General features: G+C 41.4%; 1 protein-coding gene across 4 annotated transcripts in view; it reads left to right on the top strand.

Annotated features, from left to right (window-relative positions):
- Positions 1-17130, top strand: part of LOC133499272 (coronin-1C-A-like) — a 41728-nt gene that overhangs the window by 12248 nt on the left and 12350 nt on the right. For all 4 annotated transcript variants that reach the window (XM_061817112.1, XM_061817111.1, XM_061817113.1 and 1 more), the window contains one exon: positions 9231-9427. In XM_061817112.1, the coding sequence (XP_061673096.1) occupies positions 9231-9427 (197 nt within the window). The remainder of the gene's footprint in view (positions 1-9230; positions 9428-17130) is intronic.

Below are 17130 nucleotides of genomic sequence, written 5' to 3'. Positions count from 1 at the left end.
GGAATGTAAAGTGATCACATTTTTAATTGTTGCTGTCTGAAATTCACCGTATGTGCCACCAGCCAGGGTTACTTTAGGTCAGAACTGAACAGCCAGCCAATTCAGTTACGCTTTCTTAGTATGTGATGTCACGTGACAAAGAAAGCATAATTGTGATTGGCTGGGTGTACGGTTGTGACCTGAAGTAACCCTGCCTGGTAGCACAGACGGTTGAATTTCAGACAGCAAATTGTAGCCAGTTGAATTGTTAACATTGAAAAGTTACACTAAAATACAATTTTTGAAAATGTGATCACTTTACCTTTCAAATTCGAACCGCGTTTTCTGTGGCATTTCAAATTCAAATCCTGGTGGCACAGATTTACTTCCATAGGAACCTCCCTCATATTTGCGGTTCAGCGTTGCGAATTGCCGTATTTGCAGATATTTGCGGGGAGCCTAGCCTCTGGTGTTTGCTTATGTTTTTGTACTAATGTAATACTTTGTTACCATCGTGGAATTTTGGTTGTGTTTAGTTTAATTCATTGATAGTGGTTTTTGTCGGCGGTCCTTGAATGCACCTTGGGAAAAAGTAGATGTTCTGTTTTGCTCCTGATGCAGCTACTACCGTATTTTACGGACTGTAAGTCACACTTTTTTTCCCCATTGTTTGAGTGATCCTGCGTCTTTTACTCAGGAGTGACTTAACAGCACTGACACTGACAGCCTCAAGGGGGCGCTCAAGGCTTGTGTGCCAGTATCTGCTACTCTTATCACTCCTGTACCACTAAAACTATACCATTCAGGCTAAATATCAATCTATAAACACACCTGAGAAAGACAGAACACAAATGTCCCCAAAAAGAAAATTGTAATCTGCCGATTAGGAGCTACAAATAACAGATACTGTAATTGAAATTAAGAAAACTATCTCCGTTTTGCTATTAGTTTTTCTTTTCTTTCTAGATATAGTGTCTGGAGTTTTGTCTTCCCCCCCAAAATTGCGATTTATAGTCCAGTGCGAATTTTATATGATTTTTTTTTTCCATCTTCATTGTGCATTTAATGGCTTATGCGACATCTACTTAGAAGCGGAAATTACGCCAATGGCCCATCTCGTCAAATTTGGCAGTACAATATACCTGTATGCCTTTACATAATTGTGTGTCAATGGCAAAAGTTGAGTTTGACGACAATATAATGTACTGGTGTGCATTTTTGTTGCCAATGTGTGAAGTCATAAATTTGTGCTAGTGTGACATTTAAGCAAACAATACTAGTTAATGGGTTACTATTAATGCCCCCCCCCCATCATTTTACATAATGCAGTCATTTACGTAACATTAGTTCATGATTGATGGTCTGGTGCTGTATGATCCACTTCGTCTTAAGTGCGATATTGTGGCTTCTTTTCATAGGAGACGGGTTAGATGATTTATTTCTCTTCATTTGTCTCGTAATTGTTCTGTAATTTTTGTGCTTGACCTTCCAATAGGACAGATTTGTGTATGTGTCAAACCATCCTCCATGCGCTCAATCCTCCTTAATTCTACATTTTCTCGGTGTGAGTATTTCCTTTAGGATTTAAATTTAAAGTGGACTTTCCTCAATCTTAACCTTTAAGTCGGATAAGAAGTTTTAGGCTTTAGCGCTAAGACGCCTGGGATAGGAAAGTGATTAAGTGGATGTGGACGTTTAGTTCATTTCATTTTTAACACTTTTGAATTTGCTTTACCTTTATCCACAGGAGCCAAACTGTGAATACTTAATGTTTTGTTTCTTGTTTTTATTTTGGCAATAAATTTGTTGCAATTTTGCTTCACTTTTACCGGTGCAGGATTTCTTTATTTTTTCCCTGATCAAATTGCTTAAATTTCATACTACGTTAGTTGCTTGCCACTATTTCCCATGACTTCTCTTTTCAAATAATATTTGTTGTTAAGTGTTAGGTGATTATACATTTGTTTTTTTTAGCAATAACAGCCTTCTGAAAAAAATGGGTTTGCATTAATCTAATAAATACATCTACTTTCTCTCTTTCTACCGGTTTGTTACTCAGCATAGCGCTGAACTTTGAGCCCTTTTGGTCTTATGTCTGCAAATCTCATTTCCTCTTTAAAGTACAGCGATCCCTCATTCATCACGACAGTTTGGTTTCAGAATCTGCAATCGCTGACGTGACGGTCATGTTTTTGTGTTGTTGGCAGCAAAATGACTCAAATATGACAGAAAAGTCATTGTTTGTATTTCCAATCTTCCTCTTCACTCAAACCACTAAAGTCGGAGTTGAAGAGCTTCAGAGAGTCTCTTGTCACACATCATTTCATTCTGTGTCGCTCTCAATGTGATTTTCATCTCGTGGTACCACTGAAGTTGTTTGTTGTTCTCTTCCCGTAAGCAGTCCAGCCTTTTGAAATTCGTTGGTGATAGAAACAGATGACCTTCGGAAGCAGCCAGTTTTTGTGAAAGACTTTAAATTAATTCAGTTAAAAATATGTTTTGTTATCAGCACACCAAAAACAACTAGCGCCATCCTCTGTGCACGCTCAAGGTGGATTTGTCTTCTATGCACAGTTGAGGTAGATTATTCTTCTACGTGTGCTTGAAGTAAATTATTCTTCTGTGTGTGCTTAAGGTATATTCTTCCTCTTCTATGGACGCTAAAATTAAAGTCTTCTTTTACACATTTTTGGCATCTGATTATGCCCAAACCAATGTTCCCTCATGGCTGCGCAACTGCGCATTTGCGCACTTGTTGCGCACTCTCAGTGCTGATGAAAAGAGATCCAGCGCAGTGAACAACAGACTGACGTCCATTTTTTTTTTTTTTTTTTAATCACGGCAGCACACTGCCTCTCACAACGAGCTGCTGACAGGCGGTACAGAGCCCAGAAAGCTAATTCTGTATTTTAAATATAGGAGGCAACATAACATTAACCCTAAAACTATTTGGGAACATCATTCAGGTTTCAACATGCATTGCGAAAGATATTCTGGAATCAATAATTCAGTTTTACACCAAGAAAAAAAGATGGGGATATTTTTGTGGGTTAAAAAAAAATAAATGAAACAAAGTTGGAAGTGACATTTCAAATTTATAGTTCATAGTTAGCTTGATTTGGTTAGCAATGTATTTTTTTGTTTGTTGACATTTTCAGTGTAAGTTGGAAAAACAAAATTGCTCTTAAAAATGTTCTGATGGGAATGTAATCTGAACCTTTTAATGAGCCATGTAACTTCAATGGATGACAGTAACTGACCACAGTGCGTACGTCTGATGTTGCTCACAGTGGTCAAAGGGGGCGCCCACGGCCTTAGCGTGTTTGCTCACACGTCAAAAATTAGAGGGAACACTGGCCCACACCCGAGTGCATTGTCGGGAATGGCTACTTTTTAACCCATTACTTTCAAGTTTTTCTGTGTTTTTAAACTCAACACCCGTAGGTGACAAAAATAAATAAATCAATATTTCTTGCCACATCGTTAAATATGCCTCGGGGTTAGCATCGCTGGAAAAAAGTAGCGGAAAATACAGTAGATGAACTGCTATAGAGTGGCATATTTCTGAGAAATATTATGTGCTTGCGATGCATTGTTTTCCACTTTAAGATGGAAGGAGCAGAAGGCTGACTTGACCATATGGGTGCTGGGGGACACACACACACACATCTTATTTCATTGGTGCAAAAAGAATGGGAATGTTAATCACAATGGAGGTCCACGGCCTTGGATACATGAAGGAGATTTAGGTGGCGTCCCAAGTAGACTCTGGGACAAAAGACGTCCGTGAGTGTGAAAGGAATTATCATAACAACAGCAATCTCTCTGTGCTTTCATTATCTAGACATGGCATCAAAATTGTGCATATCTCCCCTTGTGTACTTTGCCTGTGGGTCATGAAGTTTTTGTTGTACGTGGTTAGGTTTCTCTGCCGCGTGGTCTGGTGGATCGAAATAGCAGATAAAAATGGGAAAAATACTAAACAATTATGAAAATTGAAACAAAACATCCAAAATCCCCCAAGAGATAAAATTTAAAATAAAATTTTTCATTGCATTTTTTTTCTGCCACCATTTACAAGCATGGCAGATGTAGACAAGTACTTTCAAAATACGCCAATTTCCCTCGTCACTATTTTCCAGGCCTGCTCTCCTTTTTTGTGATGTCACTATTAGTTGGAGTTGTTGATTTTTGGGTGCACGTTAACAATGACAAATCTTTTAATCCTCCATTGTTTAAGGATGTTGTGAGTGATGCAATCTATTCTCGACTCCAATTGGTTGTTGCAATAAATCATCACACGAATTAGTTTGAGCGGATGGGCGTATGCGTCCGTGCACCATCGCACTCCGAAATCTGCAGTCGAGCACGTAAAATCACGTGTAAAATTTGTTACGGGTAGAAATACACGGATATTGAAAGACGTCACTTATTTTGTGTAATCTTGACATTAATTTACATGCTTATTTCATAAATGGTAACAAAACAAGTCTGATCCTAAACAATCAGTATTCACCCAGAAACAGGAAATGCAAGTTAACCGTACTAAGCATGTTCGGAAGTTATCCCAAAACCACGTTCCGAGCTTCTTCACGTAATGCGGGCGAAATTCACTTACACTGAAAACATTTCTGGGATATACTGCAGGTATTGTTTCAGTATCTAACGGTTATAAGTAAGAGATTGTAATTTGCTTTGACTTGATCTAAGTTCTAGCATTAGACTAGTCTGTCCACATCTAAATGCAAACGGTCATTTTCCCCCCGTGGTACCACGTTATCTTGATGTTGAAAACTTTTCCCCTCTCCATGCTTTAGGAAGAGATAGATCATCGACTGCTAGCTCTGATTAATGGATTGACAATAGATACCGCCGTAAATTACGATAGATTATAACAATACAGCAGGATGAAATAGGATTATTTGATTATACGAATACTTAGTTTTGAAATTGAATTCCGATTGACCTCTTTAAAAATGTCTGTCTCAGTGCAATGTCAATGAATTATGATTATGGTATTAGGTAACAACTACATGCTTGTGTATAACAACTCAGTAAGTTATTTTATGGTCTTGAGATTCCATCCTTAATCATACCCGCAACTTTATATTTGTGGGCCACACACCTGTACATATTTCAAATGTGAGTGACTGGTACTACAGTTATTAGTTGCATATCTATGCTATAACACTCAATTCTAATCAGATTGTTTTTATCGTATTTTGACTTAATGTTATGCGTAAAATATTACGCAAAATGTAGTTAGCTGGAATGGGACATTTAACACTTATTTCAACAATAATAAATGCTTTGTTCACATGCTGTCAGTAAAAACTGAGAATTATCACTTTTTTTTTTAAATTAAACCTCCTACATGGTGACTGGTTGCTGTCCAATTGTAGTCAAACTGTTAATTGGTCTTTACTTGCCTCGTTTCAATTGTAAATGGCGCCACAATAATAAGTTTGCCTTGATTTTGTCTACACTCAAAAGTAACTCTTTCATATGTCCACGAAAACTGAAACGTTTTTATTTGACTTGTAAAATAGTGTGAGGAGAAGTTCCTTTCACACGCATGTTAGCGGATCCAAAAATTGAACACACCCAACTGGTTAAAATTTGAGTCTGCTTGTCTGAGTTACATTTAAACGTATTAGCTTAGTGCTAGCAAAGTGTGCTGTCCATATCATAGAGTAATAATGTTAAGTGAGCTGGCAAAAAACAAAAAGTCTTTCATTGCAAATTGAGGTTCCCCATTGATGTCTTAAAAAAAAAAAAAATTCTACGCCACGCATTTAAACAAGACTTCCAAAAATAAGAGCCGGCTTCGCGGGCCATGTGTTTGGCCACCCCTATACTAATATCTGCTGACAGAATGGGGTAGCCGTTGTTTTAATTGGACTTTGTCAAAGTAACTCAACATGGCACGGATAGTCCACATTAAAGGATGTGCGCCGTTCCCGTCTGTACGCTCGCTGCGTTATCCATCCGGATCGTCTGTAAAAGATCTCGCTTCGGTTTTGTTTAGTCAGCACTTCATGCTGTGGTGGGTGGAAATTTGTACGAGGAAAGTTGGTGAGTCTCCATTGTCCTTCCTGTAAATGCAATCAAGTGTACCATGCGGGTACACATTAGCGTAGCTTTGTCTTAACTTTCTTTTGAGGGCCCTTATATAAAGAACTCTGGGCTGTTCTTTAAAAATATGGACTCTCCTGCCCCCGTTAGCTTGTCAACAAGTGCTTGGTACAAATGGGACACCTCCAAACCACCAATTTTTGTGAGAATCTAAAGGAGGTAATTGTTGAACATAAACTGCAATCCAGAGAAGCCTGCTAAAATTGAGTCATACCAGTTTTCTCTCGGTCATTTCCTCAGGCTTCTGGGGTCCTCTTTCTGTCTCCGCCCATCAGGATCCACTCTGTTGGTTCAGGAGAAAATGCCTCTGCTAGCATCAGATTTGCACAAAAGATTCTTAAGACCAGATCCGAACTCTAAAAGCTACTTTAAGCTCACGTGGTCGACAATACCCGCACTGCATCATGTGACCTACGCCATTGCTTTGCGCATCACCCCTGCATAGCTTGTGCGTAGGCGGCCGCGTAGACGTCAAAAAAAGTTGTCTCTCTCGTGATTGGGCCGTTTTAGTCACATGCTGTGATGACCTACTCCTCGTTCCTTCCTGGCTCCAGATACCACCGACGCCGCCGCCTTCTCGATTGATTTTGCAGCATAATCAAAGGTATCATCTGATCATTTTACTCCCATTTGTTGAAGCAGACACTCTTCCGTCGACGGCATTGTTGTTTTGTTCCTTGTTATGGAAAGCAAAGTAAAAACAGCTATCAGGTATGACCAAAAATGTGCTGAGGGAACTCCGTGCTGTGTCATCCTAGCCAATTGCGACACCTTTGTCTTGGAGAATAACATTTTCAAAGATTCCTGCGTGGGTTGCGCTGGAGGATAAAGGGAAACTACGTGTGGGAAAGCCGCAGTGACGTCAGCGTGATCACCGCACTCAGTGTAAAGAGGCCTTAGGCCTCAGTAGTCTGTCACTGCGAAATCCGACAACTTCCCCAAGGTGTGTCTGGTCTCCGATAATATACGTCACAACCTGTCAAACTGGTGCTCAACCACGTCGGAGCTGACATTTTCCTGGACGTATTACTGCTTATCACGTGGATATTAAAGGTGACCTATGTGTTATTTTTGTAAAAAAGTATACAAAGGGTCAAGAATTACTGTCCCATTTCTTGTCTGGCTGATCTCAACCAGTTTTAAGTTGACCCTGACCACGTATACTGCTGGGCTAATGCTAAGTTTTGCGTCCCACAAAGCTCATTGCTTTACTCTTCGGCTCTGACGTAATGTTTCCGATTTTGACGTCTTGAAGTCTTAGGTAAAGAAAATGAGGGTGAGGACGGGTAAATAATTGAAGCACAGGTGGTACCATTTGGGTCAATCGCACAAATATGTTGCTGACTCAAACAAACATTCACTGTGATGGATTTCCTTTACATTTTTATTCTTGTGACAATTAAATTACAGAATTCAAATTGCAACCATCAATAAATACGCACAGCCCAAGCAAGCACTTGCAAAAGTGTCAACCTCGTAGCTTGTGTGGTCTGGCCACTTTTCCTTGAGACAGTCTCAGATTATTTTGAATCAGCCTTCCAGACCTCTGTGGTCTGTGGCCATCTGTGCAGTTTTGTCAGCCCACAGTGTTCTCCCTAGAAAGTAAATGTTTTTTTTTGTAACTTTTAAAGTCAGAGTTTTTATGTGCTTCCTTCTTTGATGCATTATAAAAAAAAATTCTTTCGCCGTCGTATTACCAGTCGTTCCTACCCTCAACTATGGGCACGAGCTGGAGGTCGTGACCGAAAGAACAAAATCCCGGATACAAGCGGACGAAATGAGTTTCCGCCGCAGGGTATCCGGGCTCTCCCTTAGAGAATTGTGAGAAGCTCGGTCATCCGGGAGGGGCTCAGTGTCGAGCCGCTGCTCCTCCGCATCGAGAGGAGCCAGATGAGGTGGCGGGGGCATCTTATTTGGATGTCTCCTGGAAACCTCCCTGGTGAGGAGGTCCGGCCACGTCCCACCGGAAAGAGACCCCGAGGACGACCCAGGACACGCTGGAGAGACTGTTTCTCTGCTTTCTTGGGAACGCCTCGGGATCCTTCCGGACGACCTGGAAGTAGTGGAAGGGAGAAGGAAGTCTTGAGTATCCCTGCTGAAACTTCTTCCCCCGCGACCTGACCCAGAAAAGCGGTAGATAATGGATGGATGGATAGTTGTCATCTAATTGATGGCTAATGGCAGTCTCACAAGAGCAACAAGTGACTGCTGCATGGGCCACAATTCATCGTGCATATCTTTAAAAGTTTTGCTTTCCTTAGACTGAGACAGGTAAATATTTCCGGCAGTGACTATGAATGTTTGGGAAACCTGAGAGACAAGGAAAAGGTGAATGAAGTGAAAATCAAGTTGCATTAAAATATGACTTTACATCTTCTCTACTGTAGAAAAACTTCTCAGATGTGTCTTTGTCTCCATGTGTTCTCGTCTCTTCACTGGTCGATTCTATTTCTTGAGGCGCACGACTTTCAGACCTGAGAAATGATCTCATCAGTGTTACAAATTCAAACTTTTTGATAGCCCTCAATTATCTTTCACTCCACTCATAACTCTCATCATCCCCTTGAAAAATGTTAACGTGTTAATACACGTTAGCATTTTAATTCAGACGGTGTTGATAAATGATAGGTTTGGATTGTCAGGACAGCCCCCATATCCCTTCAGGAAGAGCTTTCTGCTTATGTTGTAATCCTTGTTCTACAGAACCAAACTTGCCCTTTCCCCATACCGATTTACTTTATCTCTGGCTTTGGGAAACCATCTTAGAAAACGAGTCTCACATCTTGTCCTATGGTCATGCAGGTTTCACATTTGCTTTGGCAAAGAATGAAATGAGTCAACCAATCTTTGATTATGGGCAACCTATACTTTGTTGGTAACAGCCTGTGGCAAGAATGTGTGCTCAGATTGTAGCATATAAATCGTCTTTTTTTAACCATAAAAAAAACTTTAATCCTCGTGACAAATTAAATTAGCACAAGTTTGTTGCATTTTGGTTAGAAAAAGAAGTTTTTATTTACCACCTTGGCCCATACGGATTTCTACGTTTGTGTGGATTTTAAATTCAAACCAATGCCTGAATGGTTTGCCGACTAATGCTGTCTTGTCTTTTGCAGATATGAAAGGAGTGGTACGGAAGAGCAAATTCCGTCACGTCTTTGGCCAGGCGGCGAAAAACGATCAGTGTTACGATGATATCCGGGTCTCCAGGGTCACCTGGGACAGCGCATTCTGTGCCGTCAATCCCAAGTTTGTCGCCATAATTATTGAAGCCAGCGGTGGCGGAGCTTTCCTCGTTCTTCCTCTTCATAAGGTAAGCACACTGTACTGTGTAAATTTTATGGAGAATGTGTTTTCTGTGAGCATACAATTTGATTCGTCACTTTGTTAGAATCTGTTTGGGTTAGGTGGGATAGTTTCAGATGCAAAGGAAGTTGCCGGTCCAGTTTGCATTTACATGCAAAACAAAACCAAACTATTAAATCAAGCTACAACATACAGTAGCACTGCTGTAATTTCTGGATTATAAACCACTACTTTTTTCACACGCTTTCAACCCTGCGGCCAATGCGGTGACGCGGCTAATTTGTGCATTTTTTTCTAATGCCCGCAAGGGGCCACTCGAGCGGAAAAGGCAAGAGTGAGACCGGCGGAATGTATGTGCAGAGGAAGTTTCTTTTACCGGTTTGTTTGTTTTTTAATTGGCCCCGTTAGCGCTGTGCTTGCGTGTTAGGGCTGTGTTACTGCTGCGTCTAATTGATTATTACTGTTTTTTTTTTTTTTTTTAAACAGCCCTATTAGCGCTGTGCTGGTATGTTGCTGCTGTGTTACTGCCGTGTCTCAGTAACTTTTATCGGTATGTTTTTTTGTTTTTTTTTAAATCCGTCCCTGTTAGCGGTGAGCTAGCGCGTTGCTGCTGTGTTACTGCCGAGTCACAGGCACTGTTTGGAAAGAAAAGCTAAGTGATATTATTAAAACTTTGAAAACTCTTTCTGTGTACCATCTTTCTTTGCATATATCTCACGTTTGAACGTGGGCACATGCAGCTTTTAATCAGCTGCGGCTTTTGTATGTACAAAATGCTTTTTCCTTTAAAAATCTAGTGGGTGCGGCTTATAATCGGGTGCGGTCTATGGTCCGGAAATTACGGAAATTTGTTTTTTATGATTGGGTTTGGTTTTGGCGTTCCAAAATAAGGCCTTATGTAACCTCTGGCGCAAACGCAATACTTGTGCCCACTTCAATGACCAAGGTGCTCATGGAATGATTGGCCAACTTTCTTCCACAGAGGAGCATGGGCAGAAATCCAGCTCAATAAGGGACGGATGGAAGTGTAAAAGGAATTTGGGTTCCAATCGAATAGTCTTTGGGCAGTTGACCCAACATTTTAAAAAAAAATAAGCAAGGTCATATTAAAGTGCTATGCATTTTGAAGGCAATATTGACAGAGCTCAGAGCTGGGATCACAGTGCCTGTCAACATACAACTTAATATTTCAGCACCTCATACGTCACATACCTTGTCCGGAACTTCAGTTCAACCGGTTTTACACTCCTCCTGTCCTCTTCTGTTAAAATGTGCAGCTATTGCATGCCTTCTGCCAGTGGTACTAAATATTCCACTGCTGAATTAAGTTAGTCACATATCTGTGTGCATACCAATTACCTCAAGTTAGGGGGGAAAAAAAATCATGTCCATCTCCACCAAATGTGTTTGCATGTTAGCATATTTGAGGTCAGTTGTTTGGTTATGAAAGAATCTGATTTGACCATTTCAAATGGTCCAATTCCGTTAGAATTTTTGTCCTTTTGCCCTTTATCACTAGGGTTGGTAATCTGAACTCGCCACACGATGTGACCATCGGGAGGCCAACTGAGAATTTTTTTTTTTTTTTTTACATGTAAGGAAAATATTTAAAGATCCTTATTACATTCCTATTGTTCCATCTGCCATTTGAGTGTAGCGTCAGACAGCAGTGTAGGTTTGAAAAATATATCATGAAATAAAAATGAAAGGTTGTGCAGGGTTTTCACTATTGGATTGTATAATATATATCCGACCGAGTGTTCCATTTCCTTACCGAGCGTCGGTGTTCTATTCTGGAAAGGTCAGTGGACAGTAGTGGCTTCATTCAGTTTTTCGGTTTTATTTTACACATTTATATGATATCTTTTCAAGGAGATGCACCCCATGTTACCCGTGTTCCTTATGTGAGGTTGCATGTGTCTGCCACGCCCATCTGCCCGTTCCGTCTGCATGGAGCCAGCTGCTCAGGGTCTTTGTCCTTTGCTTTCTCACAGTATGACCCTTTGTCATGACTGCACTTCAGATGGGGCGGGGGGAGTCTCGAGGTGTGATGATGGTCCTTCTGCCTTCTTAGCGAGGCAACATGCAATTGCTTTGTTGTAAAATGGGGGCAGGGGAGTCATAATGAATTTGTTAAATTTACGAAAATGTTTCGAGAATACGTTCCATGATGCAAAAATCTGACGAGAGTCTTCAATGTGACAAATAAAAAGCGTGAAGCTTTTTCGATGGACGACGGAGGTTTGCTACAGGAGAGGTGTCTGAATCAGAGTCGCTGTGTGGATCGTTTCCTCCTGTCGGAACACAGTTGAACACGCAATTCCTTTCCCTCACGCCTTCAATCTCACCCTTTGTTTCATTTAGCAGGATGTCTCCTAATTTATTCCCTGATTTCCATATGAAGGAAGCTGTGGGAGCGAACGCAGCTAAGCAAAGGGAAACATTCCTGACGATTGTGCTCGCAGTTTGGCTCGGCGTACAGAGCAGTATGTTGATACTATATCATTACATTAATTTAGCTTTGGAATAAGAGGAACATCTTGTCCTACCAGTCCTGTATAAGCCATCTGCATCTTTGTTCCATTGAAGTTGTCTGTCAGTTTATAAAATAGCGTAAAAAAAATCCTGCCCTGAGGCCCGACACCACAGCGTGAACACTATTTGTGTGTGTGTGTGTATATATGCATTGGTGTGGTATGATATGGTAGCATTTATTGTCAATCCTCAATATACAGTAAATAGTCCGTTCTCGAACAAATAGCTACCCTGAGAACGCCCGATCTCGGAAGCTAAGCGGGTTTGGCCCTGGTTAGTACTTGGATGGGAGACCCCTTGAGAATACCAGGTGCTGTAAGCTTCTCTCCCCGGCTAAATGCAGAGGGGTTGCGTCAGGAAGAGCGCCCGGTATAAAACTGCCAAACATATGTGCGTTCATCTGAAATGACACGCTGTGGCGACCGCTAATGGGACAAACCGAAAGGAAAAGGAGACTCCGTTCTCGAACAAATCGGTTTTCTAACGAAAATTTTGAGATTTTTTTTTTTTTTTTGCTTTTGTTTTCAAATGAGAACGCCTCTGACAAAGCCGGAAATAAGATAAAGCGCGCGGCCGGACCAGCTGACCCACGACGCGCATTGTTATTGTGAATTCGAACGCACCGCGAAAAAACCCGGAAATAACATAACGTGCGCGGCCCGACATAGCTGAACCACGATGCGCGTTGTGATTGTGTATCAACGCCTGTGTACACAGACGTGGGAAATATCGACTCGGTTATTGAACAAATCGGCTCTTGAACGGCCTTCTGGAATGGATTGTGGTCGAGAAGCGAGGTTGTACTGTATTTGAAACATAAAGAGGGCTGAAATTACTTTTACAATATGCAACTAATACGAAAATGAAATTGCAAGGCATATCTGTGTCAGTTTTTGTTTTTTTTTTTTTTTAAACTTGGTGATTGGTGATGGGCCCCAAAAATCCTGATCGTGTAGAACCCAACAGTCCCTTCCTTATTATGTCACTGACCTAAACTGAAGCAAAGGGAAGCCAGCAGTTCTTTAGAAGTTTTCCCGAGTTCCTTTTTGGCGTCCTGGATGAGTCATTGCCGCTCTCTTTTTAGGCCGGCAACTCCTGGGACGGTTCACCACTGTTCCATGTTTTCTCCACGTGAGGATGATTTGCTTTCGCTGTTTTATGCTGCAATTCTGAAGCATTAGAAATGCCCCTCGTAATCCTTTCCAGATAGATTTATAGATACCAATTACTTTATTTCTCAAATGTTCTGGAGTTTGTTTGGATCATGCCATTTTGTTGCAGCTTTGGTTTTTTTTTTTTTTTTTTTTCTCCCCCCTCCCCGGAACAGATTGCGTTTGTGATTTCATCGCTGAACAGGTCTGGAGCTAATCAGATTTGGGCGTGATCAGACCAGTGAAAGTTAACCGAAAACGTCTGCCTTTGCCACTTCTGCCACTCAGTCCTGCTGAGTGCAAAATTGACCATATATGGTCAAATCTGCTGCCTAGCCGACAGCCTTCCAAGAGCATTTCCTCTCTGCCTGCGATTGGCTGCTCCATGCGTGTCACTCCACACGTGAATTGGTTGAAATACTTTAGAATCTGCAGTTTGAGATGTGAATTTGTGGGAAGAAGTCGGATGCTTTATCTGACATCCCCATAAAACCCATGTACATATAGTAGTAATGTTGTAGCCCACGGTTATGTCACTACTTATTTATTAATATGGCACTTTTGTAATAATTATCCAACAGACTTATGAAAATGCTCTAGTTCACAATGAGGCAACAGAGGCAATCATTTTTTCATAACAAATTGTTTTGGATTAAAATGTTCTGCGTTTTACTTGCCTTGCGTGCCTTTTTTTTTTTTTTTAAATCTATACCAACTGTAGATCATCCCAATTTCTGTCCATACATGGAGCTCTTGTTGCTATATTTCGTCCCAATCATGTAAATCTTTCCACTTGTACCGATACAGCTTCTGCTCCACTCTGTTTGTCTCCAGACATGTAAAAGAGGGAATTTTTCCATTGCACCAGAACTGGACAGAATCTCCATTCAAGAGACATCATGTGTGAATCATACCTTAGGCTGCAAGAGGAGGAAGTGTGCAGGCCTTTTGTGTCAGTGAAAGGAATGTCCTGTCCTGCCTTAAGGGAATGCTGTTCAGTTTTTTTTTTTTGGTTTTGTTTTGTGTTTTTTCACTGCTGTGCTGCTTTGAGCATGTGCGTGCATGTGTGTGTGAGAGAGTTCACCTTTTATTTTCTGCTTTCCTACTGGTTGCTGTGCAACTGGTTGTTCTCCAGGTTTCATGCCGAGTGTGGTTATGAATGTTATGTAATCGTCTGCTGGATTTAGCTCCTTGATGTGGGCGTTTTAACGCAAGCATACGGAACTCGCGTTAATTCTTTCATAGATGGATTTCTTTTCTATTCCTTCTGTTTCTTGCTGCTCCCCCATTCAGAACAGTTTTTATTGACGTGGTCTGTACCACAGAGTTAGGATTTGTAAAGCTCAAGTTACTATTAATGAACATTTCAGGACAGCCAATAAATTAGCGTAACGAATACTGGTCCCAGACAAAAAGTGCATTGTTCTTTGTGTTTTTGGGAGAACCGGTGTCATCCAAGGTGATTGTATCATTGTTACATTTTTTTTAATTGACCAAAACACCCCAACAGTGTAGATCAGGGGTGCCTAGACTTTTTTTTTAACCCAAGATCTACTTTTCAAGTAGCCAGCCTCTCGCGAGGTATCGACTACAGGGGTTGGGTGGTGATGATGCTCCCAAACCTTTTTAAGGTTAATGTTATGTTGCCTCCTATAATTAAAATACAGAATTTGATTTTTGTACACTGTATTGTCTGTGCTTTCATCCTGGATCAGGCTGTGCCAAGGTGGAATTTTCAAATGACACACCATCTCATCCTGCACTTTCTATTTTGCCTTCAGACCAGACCATTCCCACTCCAAAAAGAGAAAATCTCGTCCAGTTTAACCACTTTTTCTTCGATTATTCACATACTCCGACAGTCATTGCATCTTAGAACAACAGCATTTCTTTTTTTTTTTCAACTTTCTCCATTGATGTCGAAAGTAAACATGAGCAGCATGTCTAGCTAGTCTTTGCTCTACGTTGCCCAGACTGTGTTGCTAACTAAAGCAGGGTTGGTGGACACCGTCATTATAAAACACATTAATGGGCTGCGTAAGTACTGCAACATTTGTAATTATGAGTGTACGTCTTAAGAGCGGGGGTGGAGGGTGGTAAGGTAAACTAGGAAAAAGAGAGCGTGTCGGAGCAGCAGTCGTGACAGAAATTTCCGTGTGCTGCCTAAAAGAAACCAGTGGCTTCTTCTTTTCATTTTTTACAGTGGCTATTTGTGCCATTGGATGTAACAACCAGTCATCCCTCACTCATTGAATCACATTGCAAAATGCCACAATGTTATACTTTATATTTGCATTGGATTTTTTTTTTTTTTTGGGGCGCAACTCAAAATATCTGCGAAAAGACTGCATCAGCGGTGAACAATTGCGCACGTGCGCAATTTAGAGGGAACATCTGCTGATGTCTTTTTTTTTTTTGGAGGGTGGAGGGGGCACGCCATCCCGCGATCGACTGGATCGACGCATTGAGCACCCCTGGTGAAGATGTTCAAAACACGTCTTGGCCAAAGTAGTTTGTAGCTCATGCGAGGGCCGCTAGCAACCTTGGGGCCGGATGCACCCCTGAGGAGTGTCGACGCGCCGTACTTGTCCCCCCCTTCCAATCGTCTTTGTGCACAGCAGAAAGAAACACATTAAACCAGTTAGTATTACTTTTAATTGAAATCGGAGACAGATGAAATCAATTTCCATAGACGAAGTTTAGCGGGCGTTTGCATGGGCAATATTTAGTGTGTGTGGGTAGGCTCGGTGCAGCACATGGTTACTTCGTCTCTGTCCCAGTCATGAGTGTTTAAATCTCAATTTAGGCTGTTCTGTATATAGTCTATATTCTCCAGGTTTCTCCCACATTACAAACGTGTGGTTGATTAATTCAAGATTAAATTGTGCTAAAGTGTGAATGTATGAATAGTTTGCGTGTCTCTGTGACTAATCCCTTTCCCAAAGTCAGCTGGGATAGGTTTCATTGGATGTTAGCTTAGGTCTTGTGGTCAATGGTATGAAAACTGAATGTTTGATGGCTTCAGCTTTCTCACCACAAGCAAACTGCTCTAGAACTGTAATGAGACCACCTCTTGCAGGAGTCCTCAGACCAGTTCATCTTGTCCGCAGCAGTTTGTTTCCTGTGTACACACCTGTCCAACTGAACTAAAGCAAAGGGGGAAATTAATTTCAGTGCTCTAGTATGCAAACATTCTCAGTGTTTCCCGGCCGTCTGTGGGGCGGGGCGGTGGGTGAGCGATATTACTCGTACATCTGCTTTTCCTGCGGAATGATCAAAGTCGTGAGAAAAGATTAACACAAGTTTTCTGGACACAATGGAATTCTGTAGTGTATTGTTAGACCCGAACGCCATTAATCTCTGTGTTATATTTGACACCGTAGATGCCCCACAGCTCTCATTTGTCAGAACCAATACCGGGCTGCCTGAGGCCCGAGTGCGGAATTTGAAAAATGCACGAGTCTAGCTGAACTGTCGGTCTGCTCCCGTCTGCCCGGGTTGATCATTCTGTAGTGCCTCAACGCGTCTACATGAGTCAACCATATTCAATATTCTACGTAACTGTGTAATTTATTTTGTCTAAATTGTCAGGAGGATTGACTACGATTGATGTCATTTGTTTTACATTCTGCCCGTGTGTCTGAGTGTGTGCGTGTGTGAGAGTGTAGTCTGTGTCTAATCAGAATTAGTCAAATAGTTTACGCACTGGACTTTGATCACCACAGTTGGAGACTGGCACAACCGAACTGTGTCCATCAGGTATCATTACAAGAGCTGATCATCATGCCTTGCCAAGTCCAATGCCTTGTCATTTTCAGGCGTATTGGGACTTAGAGAAATCCGATGCTTGTCACCACTCTAGCAGCTACTTAAGCTGCATTTACACACGCACTTGTCCAGAAAATACTCAGAGGAGCAGCGTGCACCATTGTGGATTCCCTAATCAGTTGCACAGGACATTTAACAGACTTGACCCTCCCTTGTACAAAGTCCGCATCCAATTGGCCTTGTGTAAATAGAGGAG

This window comes from Syngnathoides biaculeatus, chromosome 4 (assembly GCF_019802595.1).
Source record: "Syngnathoides biaculeatus isolate LvHL_M chromosome 4, ASM1980259v1, whole genome shotgun sequence".
Lineage (NCBI taxonomy): Eukaryota > Metazoa > Chordata > Actinopteri > Syngnathiformes > Syngnathidae > Syngnathoides > Syngnathoides biaculeatus.
This window is presented reverse-complemented; position numbering and strand designations above follow the sequence as displayed.